This window comes from Astatotilapia calliptera, chromosome 10, assembly GCF_964374335.1.
Source record: "Astatotilapia calliptera chromosome 10, fAstCal68.1, whole genome shotgun sequence".
Classification (NCBI taxonomy): Eukaryota; Metazoa; Chordata; class Actinopteri; order Cichliformes; family Cichlidae; genus Astatotilapia; species Astatotilapia calliptera.
Window position 1 is genome coordinate 11683176 of NC_137431.1, and position 16301 is coordinate 11699476.

The 16301-nt window shown below is 38.3% G+C and overlaps 2 protein-coding genes and 1 long non-coding RNA gene across 3 annotated transcripts in view; 2 read left to right on the forward strand and 1 right to left on the reverse strand.

The window, feature by feature from the left end:
* Window positions 1–16301, reverse strand: part of LOC113030041 (uncharacterized) — a 34786-nt gene that overhangs the window by 17047 nt on the left and 1438 nt on the right. The gene's annotated exons all lie outside the window — the stretch shown is intronic.
* LOC145431380 (uncharacterized) lies at window positions 362–2554 on the forward strand. Its single transcript, XM_080307030.1, has 6 exons — window positions 362–721; window positions 898–1063; window positions 1145–1227; window positions 1306–1483; window positions 1918–2010; window positions 2141–2554. Exons 1-6 carry the CDS (start codon window positions 464–466, stop codon window positions 2146–2148), a joined length of 786 nt encoding a protein of 261 aa, XP_080163156.1. The 5' UTR covers window positions 362–463; the 3' UTR covers window positions 2149–2554.
* On the forward strand, window positions 5608–11960 carry LOC113030034 (uncharacterized). The gene is made up of 9 exons (XM_080307031.1): window positions 5608–5777; window positions 7399–7533; window positions 8539–8673; window positions 8746–8814; window positions 9364–9458; window positions 10277–10403; window positions 10523–10640; window positions 10723–10799; window positions 11068–11960. Exons 3-9 carry the CDS (start codon window positions 8647–8649, stop codon window positions 11179–11181), a joined length of 627 nt encoding a protein of 208 aa, XP_080163157.1. The 5' UTR covers window positions 5608–5777; window positions 7399–7533; window positions 8539–8646; the 3' UTR covers window positions 11182–11960.

Below are 16301 nucleotides of genomic sequence, written 5' to 3' on the forward strand. Positions count from 1 at the left end.
GACCAGCTCAACAGAATAGAAAGGTCAGTTTTGGAGGATGGTCAGGTAGGAAATGCTAGTTTGAACAGGTGATTTTGAGCTGTGATTTAAAGTTCTAGAGAGAATCTAATGAGCAGAGGAAGTTCCAGAGGGTGCAATTAGCAGTGGCAAAGGATTGTACCCTCAGATTTATGATTTTGATGATGGGGGTAAGGAGGTTAGTGTTAGCAGTGTTGTGGGAGAGTGACAGTAAAGACAATCCCTCAGGGTGGCGGGGGCGAGGTTGTTGAAGGCTTAAAAGTTGATTAGGAGTTTGCACTCAATACTATAGTCAGTGTGCAGCCAGTAATGTTCTTTTTATTTATCTCTAAATAGTGTGTTAGTGTACTTGCCCTTGTAGTTATTGTTGACTTTCTAATTCATGTCTATTATAATTATATTTTGCAATTGTTTTTTCTGCTAATGATTAGACTTTGTGTTTAGTATGCATATTGTTTATATGCTTTTTTTCCACTATAGACTACAGAAACACTACAAATTTGGCATGCACGTTTTTGGATTACTGGCCTGTTCTTCAAACTTGAAAGACATGGATGGCATCATTATAAGTGCAACAGTTGTTTTCAAAAGTCCATGCAGTGGACCAGAAGTGAAAAAACACCTGCAGAACCTCAAAATGCTGATCGATCAGACGGGGAATGGGGATGCTGAAGAAACAGACATCATTCCAGAGGATTATAAGGTAATTTTAAAATTCATCTTGGATTTCAATGTTTCAGATATTAATTGTGTTCATGATGTAGTGTGACACCAATAACATCGTTTTGTAGTATATTTATGTGTTTTTAAAAACGATTAAGACTTTCTTTAAAAATCAAAAGACATTGTAATCATATGATATTTCAATTTTTATTTCAGACAGATATTGTTCATTCATCACTTAAAAAGCACTTTGTCGAAGTAATTGCCAGTGCCCACCTTGATGTGACTGGACCACTGAATGTGTACTATGCACCAGCATTCATTTCAAGTATTTCAAAGTACTTTCTACCACATGCTACCTTGTGGTCAGGAATGCTGCTTGGTATGTCTTGTTTTGGTCAATCAACACTTATATGTTGTTATTTATGTGCTTTATTGATTAAAAATTCTGTCTTTTCTTTAGGAGACCTTGGACGGCATGGGAAAGGCTCAGCGTATCGCTTTCTCAGTAAACGGTACAATCATGTGTCGAAGTTTAAGAAGCAGGTAGAATAAGTTAATACAGTAAAAGAAACATTATGCTGAATTCGGCCAAAGTGTAAATGATGTAATTAACATTTTCAGAACTACACTGAAGACAATCGAACGCAAGGGATAATGGAAAAAAGTCAATGGGACCTGAAAAGGATTCGCTTTGAACGAAGGCGTCTCACTAGACTAGATGACTTTGTGCAAATATATCAAAGGAAACATGATGCTCTTCTCCGAGAATATGGCGATGTAGGCAAAAAAAAGGATGAAGGTGAGGTTTAAATAGGATAATTTAAATTTTGGGACAGATTTTGAGCAGTTTTTACACAACAACAGTCATTCGCACTGCTGTTTTTGAATTTATCAAATCTGTAATGTATATTCACATTAGAAATGTTTTTTTCTTTTTGTGCATTCTTTAGTCTAAAATGTCTTTGGTACTGTCATTGTGACTTTGTGTTATTAACAAACATTTTCTCAAATGCATTACATGTGGTTAGAATGACATTTCAGACGTGATAAATATAGGAGATTATTAGACTAACAACTGTAATTAAACAAAAGACAGGAAGCATTAAGCATTTTACGGTAACTAAATTTGGGATTACAGTAAATGTCCTTGACGGTTTGCATGTTTGTAATCTTTTAAACATGAAGATCAGATCTAAAAAGTATTGTTAATTATTTAAAAATTATACTTTTCAGTCTTACCGAGTGGAGACCGAGAAGTGGAAGAAAAAAAGTCGAAAACGAAAAGGCTTCTATGTAACTCCTCTGATGGGAAAACGAGTCAAACAGGTAAGGTATCATCATTTTTTCTATCATCTATGCATGTCACTAAAACATTTTCTATTAGAAAGGTTGTGTGTTCTAATCAAATTTAAATGTGTACTTTGCTTTTCTTTTTTTTTTACAATTGTTCAATTAGTTATGTAAAAAATACTGTAATCTTACTGTAATTCTCTTTATGCTCCTGTGATTTAATTCATTTTATGCATATTTATGAAAGTAAATAACGATGTTAACTATACATAAATGTACAGTAATTATAACTCATCTATGTGTTAAAAATGTTTTGTATACATCAAATAACCATGTTAAGTCCCATAATACATTTTCTAATTAAAAACATCATTAGTCTTTCACAGCTTTTAGGAAAACTTTGTTAATGAAAATCTTGATATTGTACACTCCACACATGGCAACAGCTACCCATAAAATACTTGATGTTAGTGAAATAATTATCATTATTGGTAGTTATTGCTGTTGTAGAAGACCATTTATATCACTTAAAATTTTGTTCGGAAAATGCAGTAACATATAAACACAGACAAAGACTGTATATTGTCTAAACCTATGTATGTATTAGAGATCAAGAATAATTTAAGTTCTGCTAAAGACATACATTGTCATGTGTGTTCTGTAATTAATCTGTGTTCTTCCATGTAAAGTAGTAATTATATTATTTTTATAAGGATCATCAAGAAGAACCACCACACTCAGATGTGCCCACAGAGCAGACTGAAGCTGTCACTAAACAGGTTTGATATATACATACACAACACCCAGCACGCCCCTGCGGGCGGTTATTTATTTATTTATTTTTTGTATCCTTCAAGCTCGGGTCCTCTACCAGAGGCCTGGGAGCTTGAGGGTCCTGCGCAGTATCTTAGCTGTTCCCAGGACTGCGCTCTTCTGGACAGAGATCTCCGATGTTGTTCCCGGGATCTGCTGGAGCCACTCGCCTAGCTTGGGAGTCACCGCACCTAGTGCTCCGATTACCACGGGGACCACCGTTACCTTCACCCTCCACATCCTCTCGAGCTCTTCTCTGAGCCCTTGGTATTTCTCCAGCTTCTCGTGTTCCTTCTTCCTGATATTGCTGTCATTCGGAACCGCTACATCGATCACTACGGCCGTCTTCTTCTGTTTGTCTACCACCACTATGTCCGGTTGGTTAGCCACCACCATTTTGTCCGTCTGTATCTGGAAGTCCCACAGGATCTTAGCTCGGTCATTCTCCACCACCCTTGGGGGCATCTCCCACTTTGACCTCGGGACTTCCAGGTTATACTCGGCACAGATGTTCCTGTACACTATGCCGGCCACTTGGTTATGGCGTTCCATGTATGTCTTGCCTGCTAGCATCTTGCACCCTGCTGTTATGTGCTGGATTGTCTCTGGGGCATCTTTACACAGCCTGCACCTGGGGTCTTGCCTGGTGTGATAGACCCCAGCCTCTATGGATCTTGTACTCAGAGCTTGTTCTTGTGCTGCCATGATTAGTGCCTCTGTGCTGTCTTTCAGTCCAGCTTTGTCCAGCCACTGGTAGGATTTCTGGATATCAGCCACCTCCTCTATCTGCCGGTGGTACATACCGTGCAGGGGCCTGTGCTTCCATGATGGTTCCTCGTCTCCCTCCTCTTTCTTGGGTTTCTGCTGCCTGAGGTATTCACTGAGCACTCGGTCAGTTGGGGCCATCTTCCCAATGTATTCTTGGATGTTCCTTGTCTCATCCTGGACTGTGGTGCTGACACTCACCAGTCCCCGGCCCCCTTCCTTCCGCTTAGCGTACAGCCTCAGGGTGCTGGACTTGGGGTGAAACCCTCCATGCATGGTAAGGAGCTTTCTTGTCTTTATGTCAGTGGCTTCTATCTCCTCCTTTGGCCAGCCTATTACCCCAGCAGGGTACCTGATCACGGGCAGGGCGTACGTGTTGATGGCCCGGATCTTGTTCTTACCATTCAGCTGACTCCTCAGGACTTGCCTGACCCTCTGCAGGTACTTGGTGGTTGCAGCTTTTCTAGCGGCCTCTTCGTGGTTCCCATTTGCCTGCGGGATCCCCAGGTACTTGTAACTGTCCCCTATGTCTGCAATGTTGCCTTCTGGTAGTTCAATCCCCTCAGTTCTGACTACCTTCCCTCTCTTTGTTACCATATATATGTATTTATATAAATTATTTAATTGTATCAAAGAAACTATTATTATAATTACTGATTTTACTTTATTTTATTTTTTTTTGTAAACACTAACACTTAATTATCATTTTAAAGATGTTGCTAGTAAATATTTATTAAGGGAACCTTCTAAAAGAAAAGCAAGCTTGCTTTTCATTTAAATACTTTGAAAGTAGTTCTCCCGGATGCTCCTCGAAGAAGCCTTGAAAACAACAACACCAATGGCCAAATTGCATCCCTGAACAGTGACAATATATTTTGTTTTTAATCATTGGCTATAGATATAAATATTGTATCTCTGTACTCATATTCTCATAACCTACAGATGACGATATGAATGAAAAAAATTTTACAATTCATCACCCATTAAAAAATGTGGCCGCTGATGTTTTTAATTTTTCATATCACAGTCAGTGATCCATATTTTGCTTCATTGATTATTACTTGTTGACAATCGTTCATATTTTTGATCCGATAATCTTGAAGGCCAGCCATAATACTGATTCATATCATGACTTATGTTCGTTGGTTCCTTTGTTCTTCGAGCAACTTAAAAGATCGAGTTAATTGGGTCGTCAAGAAGTCACTTCTTTTTCTAAGAATAATGTCAGTCAGTAGTATTCGCGTAAAAATGATTGAAAAAGTCCGGTCATGAAAGGCATTTAAACTGTTGGATTGATTGCTCAATACTGTTTAAAAAAAAAAAAAAAAGCAAGACATTTTAATATCTATCTATCCAGACAGACAGACAGAGTAGTTTTGCCTAATCTAATTTTGAAATACATTGTTGTTGAGCTATACTTGACCTTGAATAATATGTTTATTACAATCTCTGTATTCATCTTTCTTAAATTTTTTATAATGTTATGAATTCTATATTTACTTTGTTATTTAAATTTTTTTGTTTTTCATTTTTAAAATTTTCTCACAAGGATGAAGAAGAACAAGCAGCAACACAAAAAAGGATAATGTCACCACATCTCACGCAAGATGTAAACATTTCAGTGTGGATTGCTGATCTCTGCAAGTTTCAAGTGGACGCTGTTGTCAATGCAGCAAATACCATGTTACAACATTGTGGTGGGCTGGCATTGGCGATCTCAGAATGTGGTGGGACAAAAATACAGAAAGAGAGCAATAATTACATAGCAGAAAACGGACCTCTGCGGACTGGAGAAGCTATTGTAACAAGTGCTGGGAACCGGTCTTGCCAAAAAATTATTCACGTAGTGGGACCATGTCTGCAAAGCAAACCATCAGCCAAAGATGTCACACAAGCAAAACCAATGTTGCGACAGGCCATAATCAGTGTTTTGCAAAAGGCCGAGGAGCACAAAATGTGTTCTATTGCAATTCCAGCAGTAAGTTCAGGAATATACAACTTTCCTGCCAGGGAATGTGCTGATGTGATTGTTCAAACAATCTATGACCATGTAAAAAATAAGACTAAAAAAATCAGCACCATTTACAATAAATCTTGTGGACAAGGAGGAAAAAAATGCAAAGGAACTGGAGAGGGCGTGCAAAGAACTGTTGAAGGACCCATTTCCAAACAGTGAAGGACAAGGAAATCAGAATGAGGATCCAACTCCAACTTCCATAAGTCAGGTGATCATGGTTTTTGTGATATTAAGGTTTTAATTATGGTAATGTATTTTTGATTTATATCAATTTGAAAATATTAAATGCAAGGCAAAAATTACACTTTAAAACAGTGAATTAGAATATAGTAGCACACCACACATATTAAACAATATTTAAATGGTAATGTGTTTTAATTTATGATAGAGCACAGACGATATAGAACGATGCGATGTGCGAAACACCTCCAGAAAAGTACAGGAGGAAAAGGGCAACACATTGGATAAATTACAGGTAAATCAATGTGTATTATACTGTCTTTAGCTTCAATGAAATCACAACAAAAAGTCATAACATCATGATCACTAGAGTTGCTGCTATGTCATTCAGACACAGTTCGGAAACATGCAGAGGGTTACATGAGAATAACATGTGTGTAGGGTAATTTCCAATAAACCAAGTTCAAAAAAGGAGAGTCTATGGCTGACGCGTGTTCCTGGTTTCCAAAAGAAATGCTTCCAGTTGCATTATGATTTGAAGACTGTTTATTTATTACAAACTGAAGATGTAACAATGAACTCCTTCCTAAAAAAGCATGAAAGTTCCAAAAAATAGCAGTTATCCATAACTAGCTGTGCACACGGTCAGAAAACCGTGAGACTCCTAACCTCTATGTCCATGCTCCTCCCCTTCCCTCTCACACACTCACACAGGGTTTCATGCTACTATTGCACTTACATACTTAGTGAGAGGTACCCCCTTTTAGGTTCCAATCCCAAAACAGTGACTTAAAATTACTTTATGTAAACACATATATTTTCACATTTATTAATCCTGAAAAGATGACTTATGTAATGAATCTATGAATTATAAAACAAACATGAACTCAATCGTAAATAAAAATATAAAGCAGACGTCTGGCGCTTACAATGTGAATTTTTATGTTTGAAATTTTTGTGCAAAACTAAGGCTTATGTATTCTGTTATGATGAAAACTTTTTCTGTTCCCTTTAAACTATTCATCCTTTTTACAGCTTTTCCAAGCTAATTAATTATTGATTGTGGTAGGTAGACTGATGTCAAATTGAGTTATTAGTATTCACAAATTAAATTTGAAAGTAACAATCTTGTGCACATCAAACAACTTTTCAATAAATACTTAACTTGTCATAAAAAATGTATTAGGTCTCTATAATGGTATAACACATAGTCATTTATATGTCTTGATGAATTGTCAATCATCCTTTTTATGTCAAACTGAAAAACTTGATTCCATTCATCTGGACGTAGCTTTTTCAGTGGGAGAAAAGTTTCGTCAATCATCCAAGTGACTTCTTCAGTCTAATCTTACTGCAGTTTTCCCCCCAAATTATAAAGAGAACATTATCATTCTAAGTTAAACCAGCAAACTGAAGTAATGATCAGTTGCGGGGTGAGTTGCTTCATCATAACTATGCAAATTGGTATGACCATTGATCAAGAACGACTCATCAAAGACCACTAATAAATGCCCATGAGTCAGTATGCAAATGTACATTTTGTAAGATGCGGTACATCTGGAGTTATTTGTGTACTTTTTTGACAATGTCAAAAGCATTACTTACTCTTGTGCCACAAATACAAATACACTGTTTATTGTTGCCCATAGGTCACTGCACTGTGGAAAAGACAGGAAACCGAAATTGTTGTTGCTGTGATTCCATCACAAATAAAAGGGAACAACTTTATAGTTCACCACAGCGAGCTGAAATCACTGGAACCTCATCAATGGTTAACAGGCGAGGTACGTGGAAAAGACAGACTACAAAATAAATGAAGCTGTATTTTAATTACTGTGTTACATAACCTTTCAAACCAAAAATTTAATTTCCTGGTGTTTGTTTTGGTTTATTGCTATTCATAGAGCAAAAACATCACTGATCTTAATGCTGTTCCCATATCAACAACACATTTTAGCATCCACGTTACACAGTTGGAATGTTTTTATAGACAGAGCTATTGTTTATACATGCTTTAGTCTTAAATGGATTTGTTACTGTGCTGATGCACTTGAATCTTAAAAGGTTTTATACTGTTGTCAGTCACAACTCCAGATCGCTAACTTTCATGCGTAATGACCAGCATTGCTTTAATTTAAAATAAATAAATAGCCGTAAAAAATTAAAAAAATATCTATCAAATTATTTAAAAAAGTGAAATTGTCTAAGACGAACTTTCAGTCTTGAGTCACATTTTGTTATCCAGATTTTCCATGAAAACACAACTAAAGGATTTAATAATGTTCTGTGATATTGTAACTTTGATATTTATTGGAGTATATTGTTTTTTAAATCTGTTTTTATTAAAATGTGAAACGTTAATAAGCAAAAAATGTTGCTTCAATCTCCTGTTCATGGCTGACAGGAGTCACCCACAGTGTGGTCTTCGGTTGATATAAACCTTCTGCCTCGATATCTGCTTTGTTGTATTTTCATAATTTGTCTTCTGTGTACTTTGGTTTTATATAGTGTTTATTTGAGTTACTGTTATTATACTGTTAGCTCAATATATTCTTTCCTTTTGTAATGTTTGACATAAACTAGCTATATTTTGATAGAGAAAATCACATATAAAATCAGTCAGCCAATCAATGAAAATGAAAGTGCGTTTGAGTGCTTTAGAGAGTAAAATTCTTACATTGATAGCACTACATTATTAATTAATCATGGATTACATATTTTCTAAAATGTAACATAATTAGCAGTTTAAGTTGACCTCTCTTCATTATTCAATGTTTTTTTTGTACAAGATCATAGAGTGTGCCCTGCATGAAATTGCCGGAAAGTTGGATTTGGGCAGTAAGGTATACATACTGAACCACTACACTGCCGGTGTCATCCTGTTCGGGAAAAGAGAAATGATGAGGAGGCACTGTTTGTCAAAGGTAATAAATACATATACATATTTCAATATAAATATATTTGTATTTTACATTGTGTTAATGCTTTGTTAACAGGTCAACTTTGACAACTACCAGGCAATTGTTTCGTTTGTGAACGTTGGAAATGTTCACTGGAAGTTCCTGGTTAGTACTAACACAAATTTTCCTCCAGAAAATTCATATTTTGAATAAAAAAAACAAAAACGCAATATTATGGAATAATTAGGGTTTTGTTTTTCAAATTATGTACTGTTAGTGCCATAAAATTTCATCCCTGGAAACCTTTTTTACTTTGTGACACAAATGGATTCATCAAACCCAGATTTGTGGTCTCTTTGATCTCCCACTATGAAGTCCTGCGCGTCAAATGCCAGTATACTGTAATGCTAATTGTTTCCTATCATTTTCCATTAAAAACTGAAATTTACGGTATTCGACTGTAGTAAATCTTGTGTGGACAAATAAGATAATAGCAAATGGAATCTGTAAATCACCTTGACTTATTGTAATAAGGATTGATGGGGATTGATGTAATAATATCTTTTATAACTGCTTTTCCTGGGCTCATTTTAACAATCAGCTGTAATAACTGATCAAACTAGTTTTATTCAAACCTCTCAAGCATGATAAAAGACATATTTTTATCTGTAATTACTGGCTAGAGAATTAATTGTATTATCTTTTCTGTTACAGTACCTAAGTAAAGCAGACAGCTGTCTTTACCTTGTTGATCCAGCACGCAACAAAAGAGAGCTTGAAGAATCCAAAGTGGCAGCACAAAAATTCAGGTAAATGTTATTTTTCCAAAATTAAAATTAAAAAATTATCATTTACTTTTATAGTTGTGCAGTGTTTTCCAAATTTGTAGGCCAGGCCTTATCGGTGGGCTGGGATGGTAATGTGCCTCAGTAATTACATTTTAGCATGAAAAAGTACAAGTTGGTTGTTAGTTTATTATATTACTTAATATTGTGTTAAATCACAGTATTAAGTAAACTGTATGTGTCCCAATAGTAGATGGGTCAGTCATTGGCCTTAAGAACTTGCTTTAGCAGTTTAGATGCAGCAGCTTGTGTTTGTAATGTGATGGTTGATTTTTGTTTTTTCTTTAATTATATATGACTTTCCCTTTTTTTTTTTTCCATTGAATTACAGTTTTTTATTCTGTGTGTTTTTTGGTGGTGCAGCCATATTGGCGTTGGGACTGTGTAAATAATATCAATAGTGAATTGTGATTACTGTAGATGATTTAATACAGTACTCAAAGCCAGTGCTATTTTAGTTTTTGTCTAAGTGATATCTCTCGACCGTCTTTGTTTCCCATAAATAAAGAATGTGGCATAAAATTAAGCCACATGTTATTCCAAAATGTTTTATAGTAGAGTTTTTTTTCAAACTGTGTGTGCTGACATTGAACATTCAAAATAAGGTAATGACCTGCCTGTCTGGCAGCGTGCCGAGCGGGCAGATTTTGTATTCTAGTTCAGAACATTTTTCTGTTTGCCGTCCAGCATTAAAGCTGTACTTAAGTTCAGAATTCTGTTTCCGTGAGTCTGTATTTTCTTAACTTTTCCTGCCTGGACATGATAGTATAACCCTTTCACAGGGAGTTCTTCAAAATGAGGCGTACTGCGATCAACAAGACTGACTGGGTGGATGTCAAGTTAAAAGGAGGAGTTTTGAAACACCCAGTACAGAAGGACACAAATAGCTGCGGTGTGATTGTCATCTTGGTAAAGTAACGAAGACATGAGTTTCAAATAATTTGTGCTGATGGTGCATTATAAAATTGTGTCTGCTATAGAAAAGGAATATGACTAAATAATTTTTTAATATTTTGCTATTTACATAGATGGCAAAGGCGTTCATGGAGTCATTTCCCAACATACCAGAAATGACATTTAAAACAACAATTAAAGCAATGGCACAGCAGCGTGAAGCCATTGCTTTAAATATACTGGGAGCCTCAGGTTTGTGAAGTGTTACAGCACAAAGAAATGACTTGATTTAAATATTCATTGTCAATAACAAATTTTACTATGTTTGTACTAGTGTTCGAGGCAGAAAACAATTGCGCCATGTGCTCAACTCCAAAACCACCTTTTCCAGGGCCTTCAATCACCAAATGGGTAAGACGGATTTGTAATTGGGGATATTATTTAACAAAATCTATTGTGTATAGTTGCTTTTGTTATTTGGTTTTTTTGTTTTGAGGAAGAGGGGAAATATAGCCTTAACTAGCATGTAAATTTTTTTTTGGTTTGTGTGTCAGTTATTTAGAATAGTTGATAATGAAAAAATATGCAATACATACTAATGGCAGATTAATAAAGATATTAATGTTAAATCATGTGATTAAATAATTTTTTGTATTTTTGGTTTGTTGAAAATTCACAGATCCAGTGTGACAGCTGTTCAAGGTGGTTTCACACACAGTGCCTGCAGATGAACACTGAGCTGTTTCAGAAGGCAGAGGCTGCAGAATGGGAGTGCGCTCTCTGTGAAAAATAAATACTTGTATTTATTTTATAAAATGTATATAAGGTTGAATAATGTCATGTAAATTATTATTTGTATTGATAGAAACTAAGGAACAGATGTAAATTGTTTTTATACATTTTGTATGTGTACATATGTAGGTTATGTATTTCCGAAATGTAAATAGAGCTTGTTCGTTTAGATTTTGTATTGCATTCTTTTTCATGTTAATAGCTTTTGTAAAAAATTACACTAAGTTTAGAAAATAATGCGATTCTCGCACTTTGGGTTTGTGACACAACATTTTTTGCATTAGTTTTGGTATTTGTTGATTAAGATTACTATTGATCAATGTATGTAATTCTTGTTTTTGCTTTTATTAGTTAGTATTTTTTATTTGGCGATACTTTGTTATGTTCTTCTAATTCTCCCAGACACCTCATAGTTGCTCATTCTTTACTGCTTTGTTTAAATAGATCGTTTCGTGTCACCTACCATTACAATTCATTCCAATTGCCCTTGTTTGTTAATGTGAGGTATACATTCGTCATGTTTCCTGTTTTAAGAGTCTGTTTTCCTTTCTCATGTTCAAGTCTTGGGTGTACCCCTTCATATTTTATGTCATACTGCTGGTCGCCATCATGTTCAGGTCTGTAGTAGTGTTGACATAGTCACAGTAATATTAATAACAGTCGTATTTTACTCTCGCCCATTTCAGGATTAATTACAGTTATTGTAACAAATTGCTTTTGCCTTGTTGTATGTTCAAGTTTCTTCCATCAGCCACAATAAAGGGCTCTCTTTTAATTCAACACAGTTTTGTTGTCCTCTTATGTCCTGCTTTTTAGTCTGCTTTTAAATTAAATCATCTCACCCGCTGTATAGTAAGTAAAACATATTCCATTATAAACCTTGCGGTAATCTTTAAGAAAATATTTTTTAAAATTGAAATAAATTGAAATATTGTTTCAGAAGACTATTTGTAGTGGATTCATCTTATCAATGAAGTAGAGTTTGTGAGCAAATATTGATGTCTATGTTGTTGTTGGACATCAACTACTCAGGATGATTTTTAATGAATTTTTGAAAATTGACATAATTCTATTGTATTGGCTGTATTGCATTGGATACAAGTACCCTTTAATATCTGAGGAATTCTACAGTAAATCTGGATGAAACCTGGCACACAGGTACAGTAGGTGTCCCAGAGAAAGAATCTGTTGAAAGTTGTACATCAACTACTCAGGATGATATTTAATGAATTTTTGAAAATTGACACAATTGTAGTGTATTGGCTGTATTAGATTGAATAAATGTTTCCATTAATTTCTGAGGAATTCTACAGTAAATTTGGATGAAACTTGGCACACAGGTACAGTAGGTGTCCCAGAGGGGGGATGTGTTGAAAGTTGTACATCCCGTACATCAACTACTCAGGATGATTTTTAATGAATTTCTGACATTTCCATAATTGTATTGACTGTATCGGGCCGTTACATTGTAATTTGTGCGCGCGCGTGCACGTGGGTATAGGCTTTCAATCGGCACATAAAGCGAAAAGGCGCTACCGTAAAGACTGGTGTAAAAGCGCAAGGAAATTTATGCGGCGGATAGGAGGCGGCTGGCTTGACCGTATGGAACGCCAGGACTGCCATAATGAATTAATTAAATACACCATTAAATAATTAATTAAATGTGGCAATAATTAATTAAAATTGGAATTAATTAAATAAATAGTTATGATATATGTAATTAATTAATTATTGACACATTTAATTAATTATTTATGTATTTCACGTTTTAATTAATTGACACATTTAATTAATTAATTATTGACATATTTAATTAATTATTTATGTATTTCACATTTTAATTAATTATTGACACATTTAATTAATTGACACATTTAATTAATTATTTAATGATATATTTATTTATTTCATTTTGGCAGTCCTGACGCCTGGCTCTCATCATGAAATAATTTTATCTGTCAGCCTCACCCATCAAACTCAGGGGGCGGGGTTAACGCTGATCGAGTCAAAACCATTGCTTTGGCCTGGTGGCCATTGTTTCTAGCACACAACAACCGGCATGTGGAAGCTAACAGAACTGAGCTTTGAAAAACCCTGTTTGTGTGTTACCAAATACCGTTTTAATATTTTTTTAGCCGAGAATGTAGTGGTTTAATCTTCATGTGTCTGGTCGGTTTGTCAAGATACAGCCTCTTTGCAAAAGTGTTTCGATGATTTCGGAGATGTCTGCCCAGTCTCACGGCAAAGCGTGGGATAGACCGCTCGCCTCGCAAGCAATCCCACCGACAAAGCGCAGGCCCCGGTACACAGCTGTAGTAACCCCCGCTGACTTCTTTTACTGAGGTTATATTTATCGGTGTTTTATTTCCTGATGTTCTTATGTGTCCTACATGTTTCAGTCGCCAATTCTGAATTATAACTAACATTAAAAACATGTTTAAGGAGGAGAGAGAGCAAATAAATCTGTTTAACATCTGATCTTTGGGGTTTTGTTCAGTAATCAGCGTGACCTGTGTATAAACACATAAAAGAGATAACGTTGGTGTTTCCGTCATGTAGTAACTGCTGGCTTTAACTGTACAAAGGTTGTTCGACACTATGAAACACATACAGACTTCATGATGTTCGGCTAATATTTTTATTGTGAATATTAATCATGCTGACCTCGCTCTGTACACCACGCAGCGAGGTCAGCATATCCACGATATCCTCAGCTCCATGAGTTAACACAAAGTTTCCCAGCTGACTATCTAACTGCCAACTATTCCAGAGACGTGAAAATATACAGCATAAAGAAAAGTGTAAGAGACTCAGCAGCAGATTAGAATAACAGTTTGTGGCGTGAATAAGACACGGCGGGACCACGGAGCAACGTTCAGAGTCATCTTTATTTACATCTCACCACACCACAACACCCCCAAACCCCTCAGTCCCCGTGTTTTTAACTAGGCGGGCGTGATTAAGGATGCCGTGCAGGTGCGTCCGCCCTCCCTGCACGGCACCGCAGACCACGCCCCACCACATACCCCCATCGCCCGATTGAGGCCGGGGAGCCATCCGGCCGAACCTACTCCCCCACCGCCAGTGGGAGAGGGAATCAGCCCGGACAGCTGGCACCCCCAGGCCCCGGCCAAGCGACGGGGAGGTGCGAGTTCAGGCGGCCGCCCGCGAATCCAGCGGCGCAGGCAAAGCTGGTTCGGAAGTCGGACACGTGACAGGTGCACCCGGCGCGGCCGGCACAAGCGTGAGCCCCAGCTCACAGGTGGCTGGGCAGAGGTGTGGCGTGTACAGGCCTCTGGTGGTGGTGAGGCCGGTCTGGCGAGCACGGCGATCTCAAGCGTGGCGCCCGCCTCGCTCGCCAGTTCCACTCGAGCAAGCTCCCCTGGCACTGGGACCTCCAGCTCCTTGCGCGGCCCCTCCGTCACCGCTGTCGCTCCCTGCTGGAGCAGCCCATAGCGCGACTCCTCCGTCACTACTGCTCCCTCCGCCGCCACTCCCGGCTCGAGCAGCCCCTCGTGCAGCTCCTCTTTCTCCAACCGGCGCAGACCCTCGCGCACCTCGTCTGCCGCCTCCGGTTGGAGCGGCTCATCCACCACTCCCGGCAGGAGCAGCCCTTCACCTGGCTGTTCCCCCTCCTCCGGCAGGCGCAGATCCCCGCGCGCCTCGTCTGCCACCTCCGGCTGCTGAGGTGCCTCACGCGGCTCCTCCACCGCTTCACTGTCCTCGGGACACACCTGTGGGGGTGGCCCCCAGGCCCAGAGCAGCGCCGCCAGCTCCCCAATCCTTTCCAGGTGCCGCTCGGACTGGTCCTGCAGCTCTTCCTGCTGGCGACGCACCTCCGCCGCCTGCTCCCGCTGGGCGGCCGCCATTTCGGCCACCCTCTGGGCCAGCTCCTCCATTCCCTGGCTCCGATATGGACCCGCCGTGCTGCCTCCTGGGTTTCGGCACCAATGTGGCGTGAATAAGACACGGCGGGACCACGGAGCAACGTTCAGAGTCATCTTTATTTACATCTCACCACACCACAACACCCCCAAACCCCTCAGTCCCCGTGTTTTTAACTAGGCGGGCGTGATTAAGGATGCCGTGCAGGTGCGTCCGCCCTCCCTGCACGGCACCGCAGACCACGCCCCACCACACAGTTATACATTTAATAAATCACCAAATGAATCCAAGAAACGAGCAAACCTGTTCCGACAATTTGAATTTGTATTCCCTCAGCTGCATACTCGCTGCTGTTTAAATGTTTGAAAAGGAAGATTAGATATAAACAAACGTCAAACATAGACTCAGTCTGCCTTCACATTTGATATGAGGCCAGCACGTATAGTGGCCTCAGCAGGCTATTACTGAAATACACGTGCTATATCATAAACTATGATATAAACAGGGAGGTCCTATTAACATGTTTAGTTTTAAAGGACACCTTCCTGCCTTTAGTCTCATTCATGAGCAGTATTCGTTTTCTTCTAACATCCAGAAGTCTGCACAATGTGTTTCATAGTTTGTAACAAGCCTTTGACAGGTAAACATAACATGACCGAAAAAGCAAGCAAAAAAAAAAAGAGAGAGAGAGAGTGTTGACATAAGAAGAGAAAATGCTCTCAATTATGGAGACAGGCAAATGGTTCATTTATGTTTGATGTGTGTTTATTCCTCCCTAAATATCGTCGGTGAAGTTTGCCATGCACGTCAGATTTTCCTGCGCATTTTTATACCTCTGCCAACAGAGAGAGAAAAAAAAAAAATCACATTCTAACAGACAGCTGGTGCTTAGAATACAGTTGAATAACTATTAAAAAACAGATGATATTTAGATGATAGTTCAGTCTAACACATGTGCCAGTGAACCATTAAACGTCTGTGAAACTATGCAGTTATGAAACGTAACTTTAACCTCAGCCAAACCGATTTGCTCAGTTGTAAATAAAACAGCGAAGTAAACGTGACCCGACAGACAGAACCTGAGTGAATGAAGTCCAGCGTTTAACCACTGAGAGCTAAAACTCAGCTGAGGTTTGAAAGCTGTGTGCCGGTGATTGGACATCAGCCGCTGATAAAGCTGTTCGCCTATAAAGTGCTCTGTAAGGAAACAAGCTCCAGCAGCTCTGCGCTCGGGGA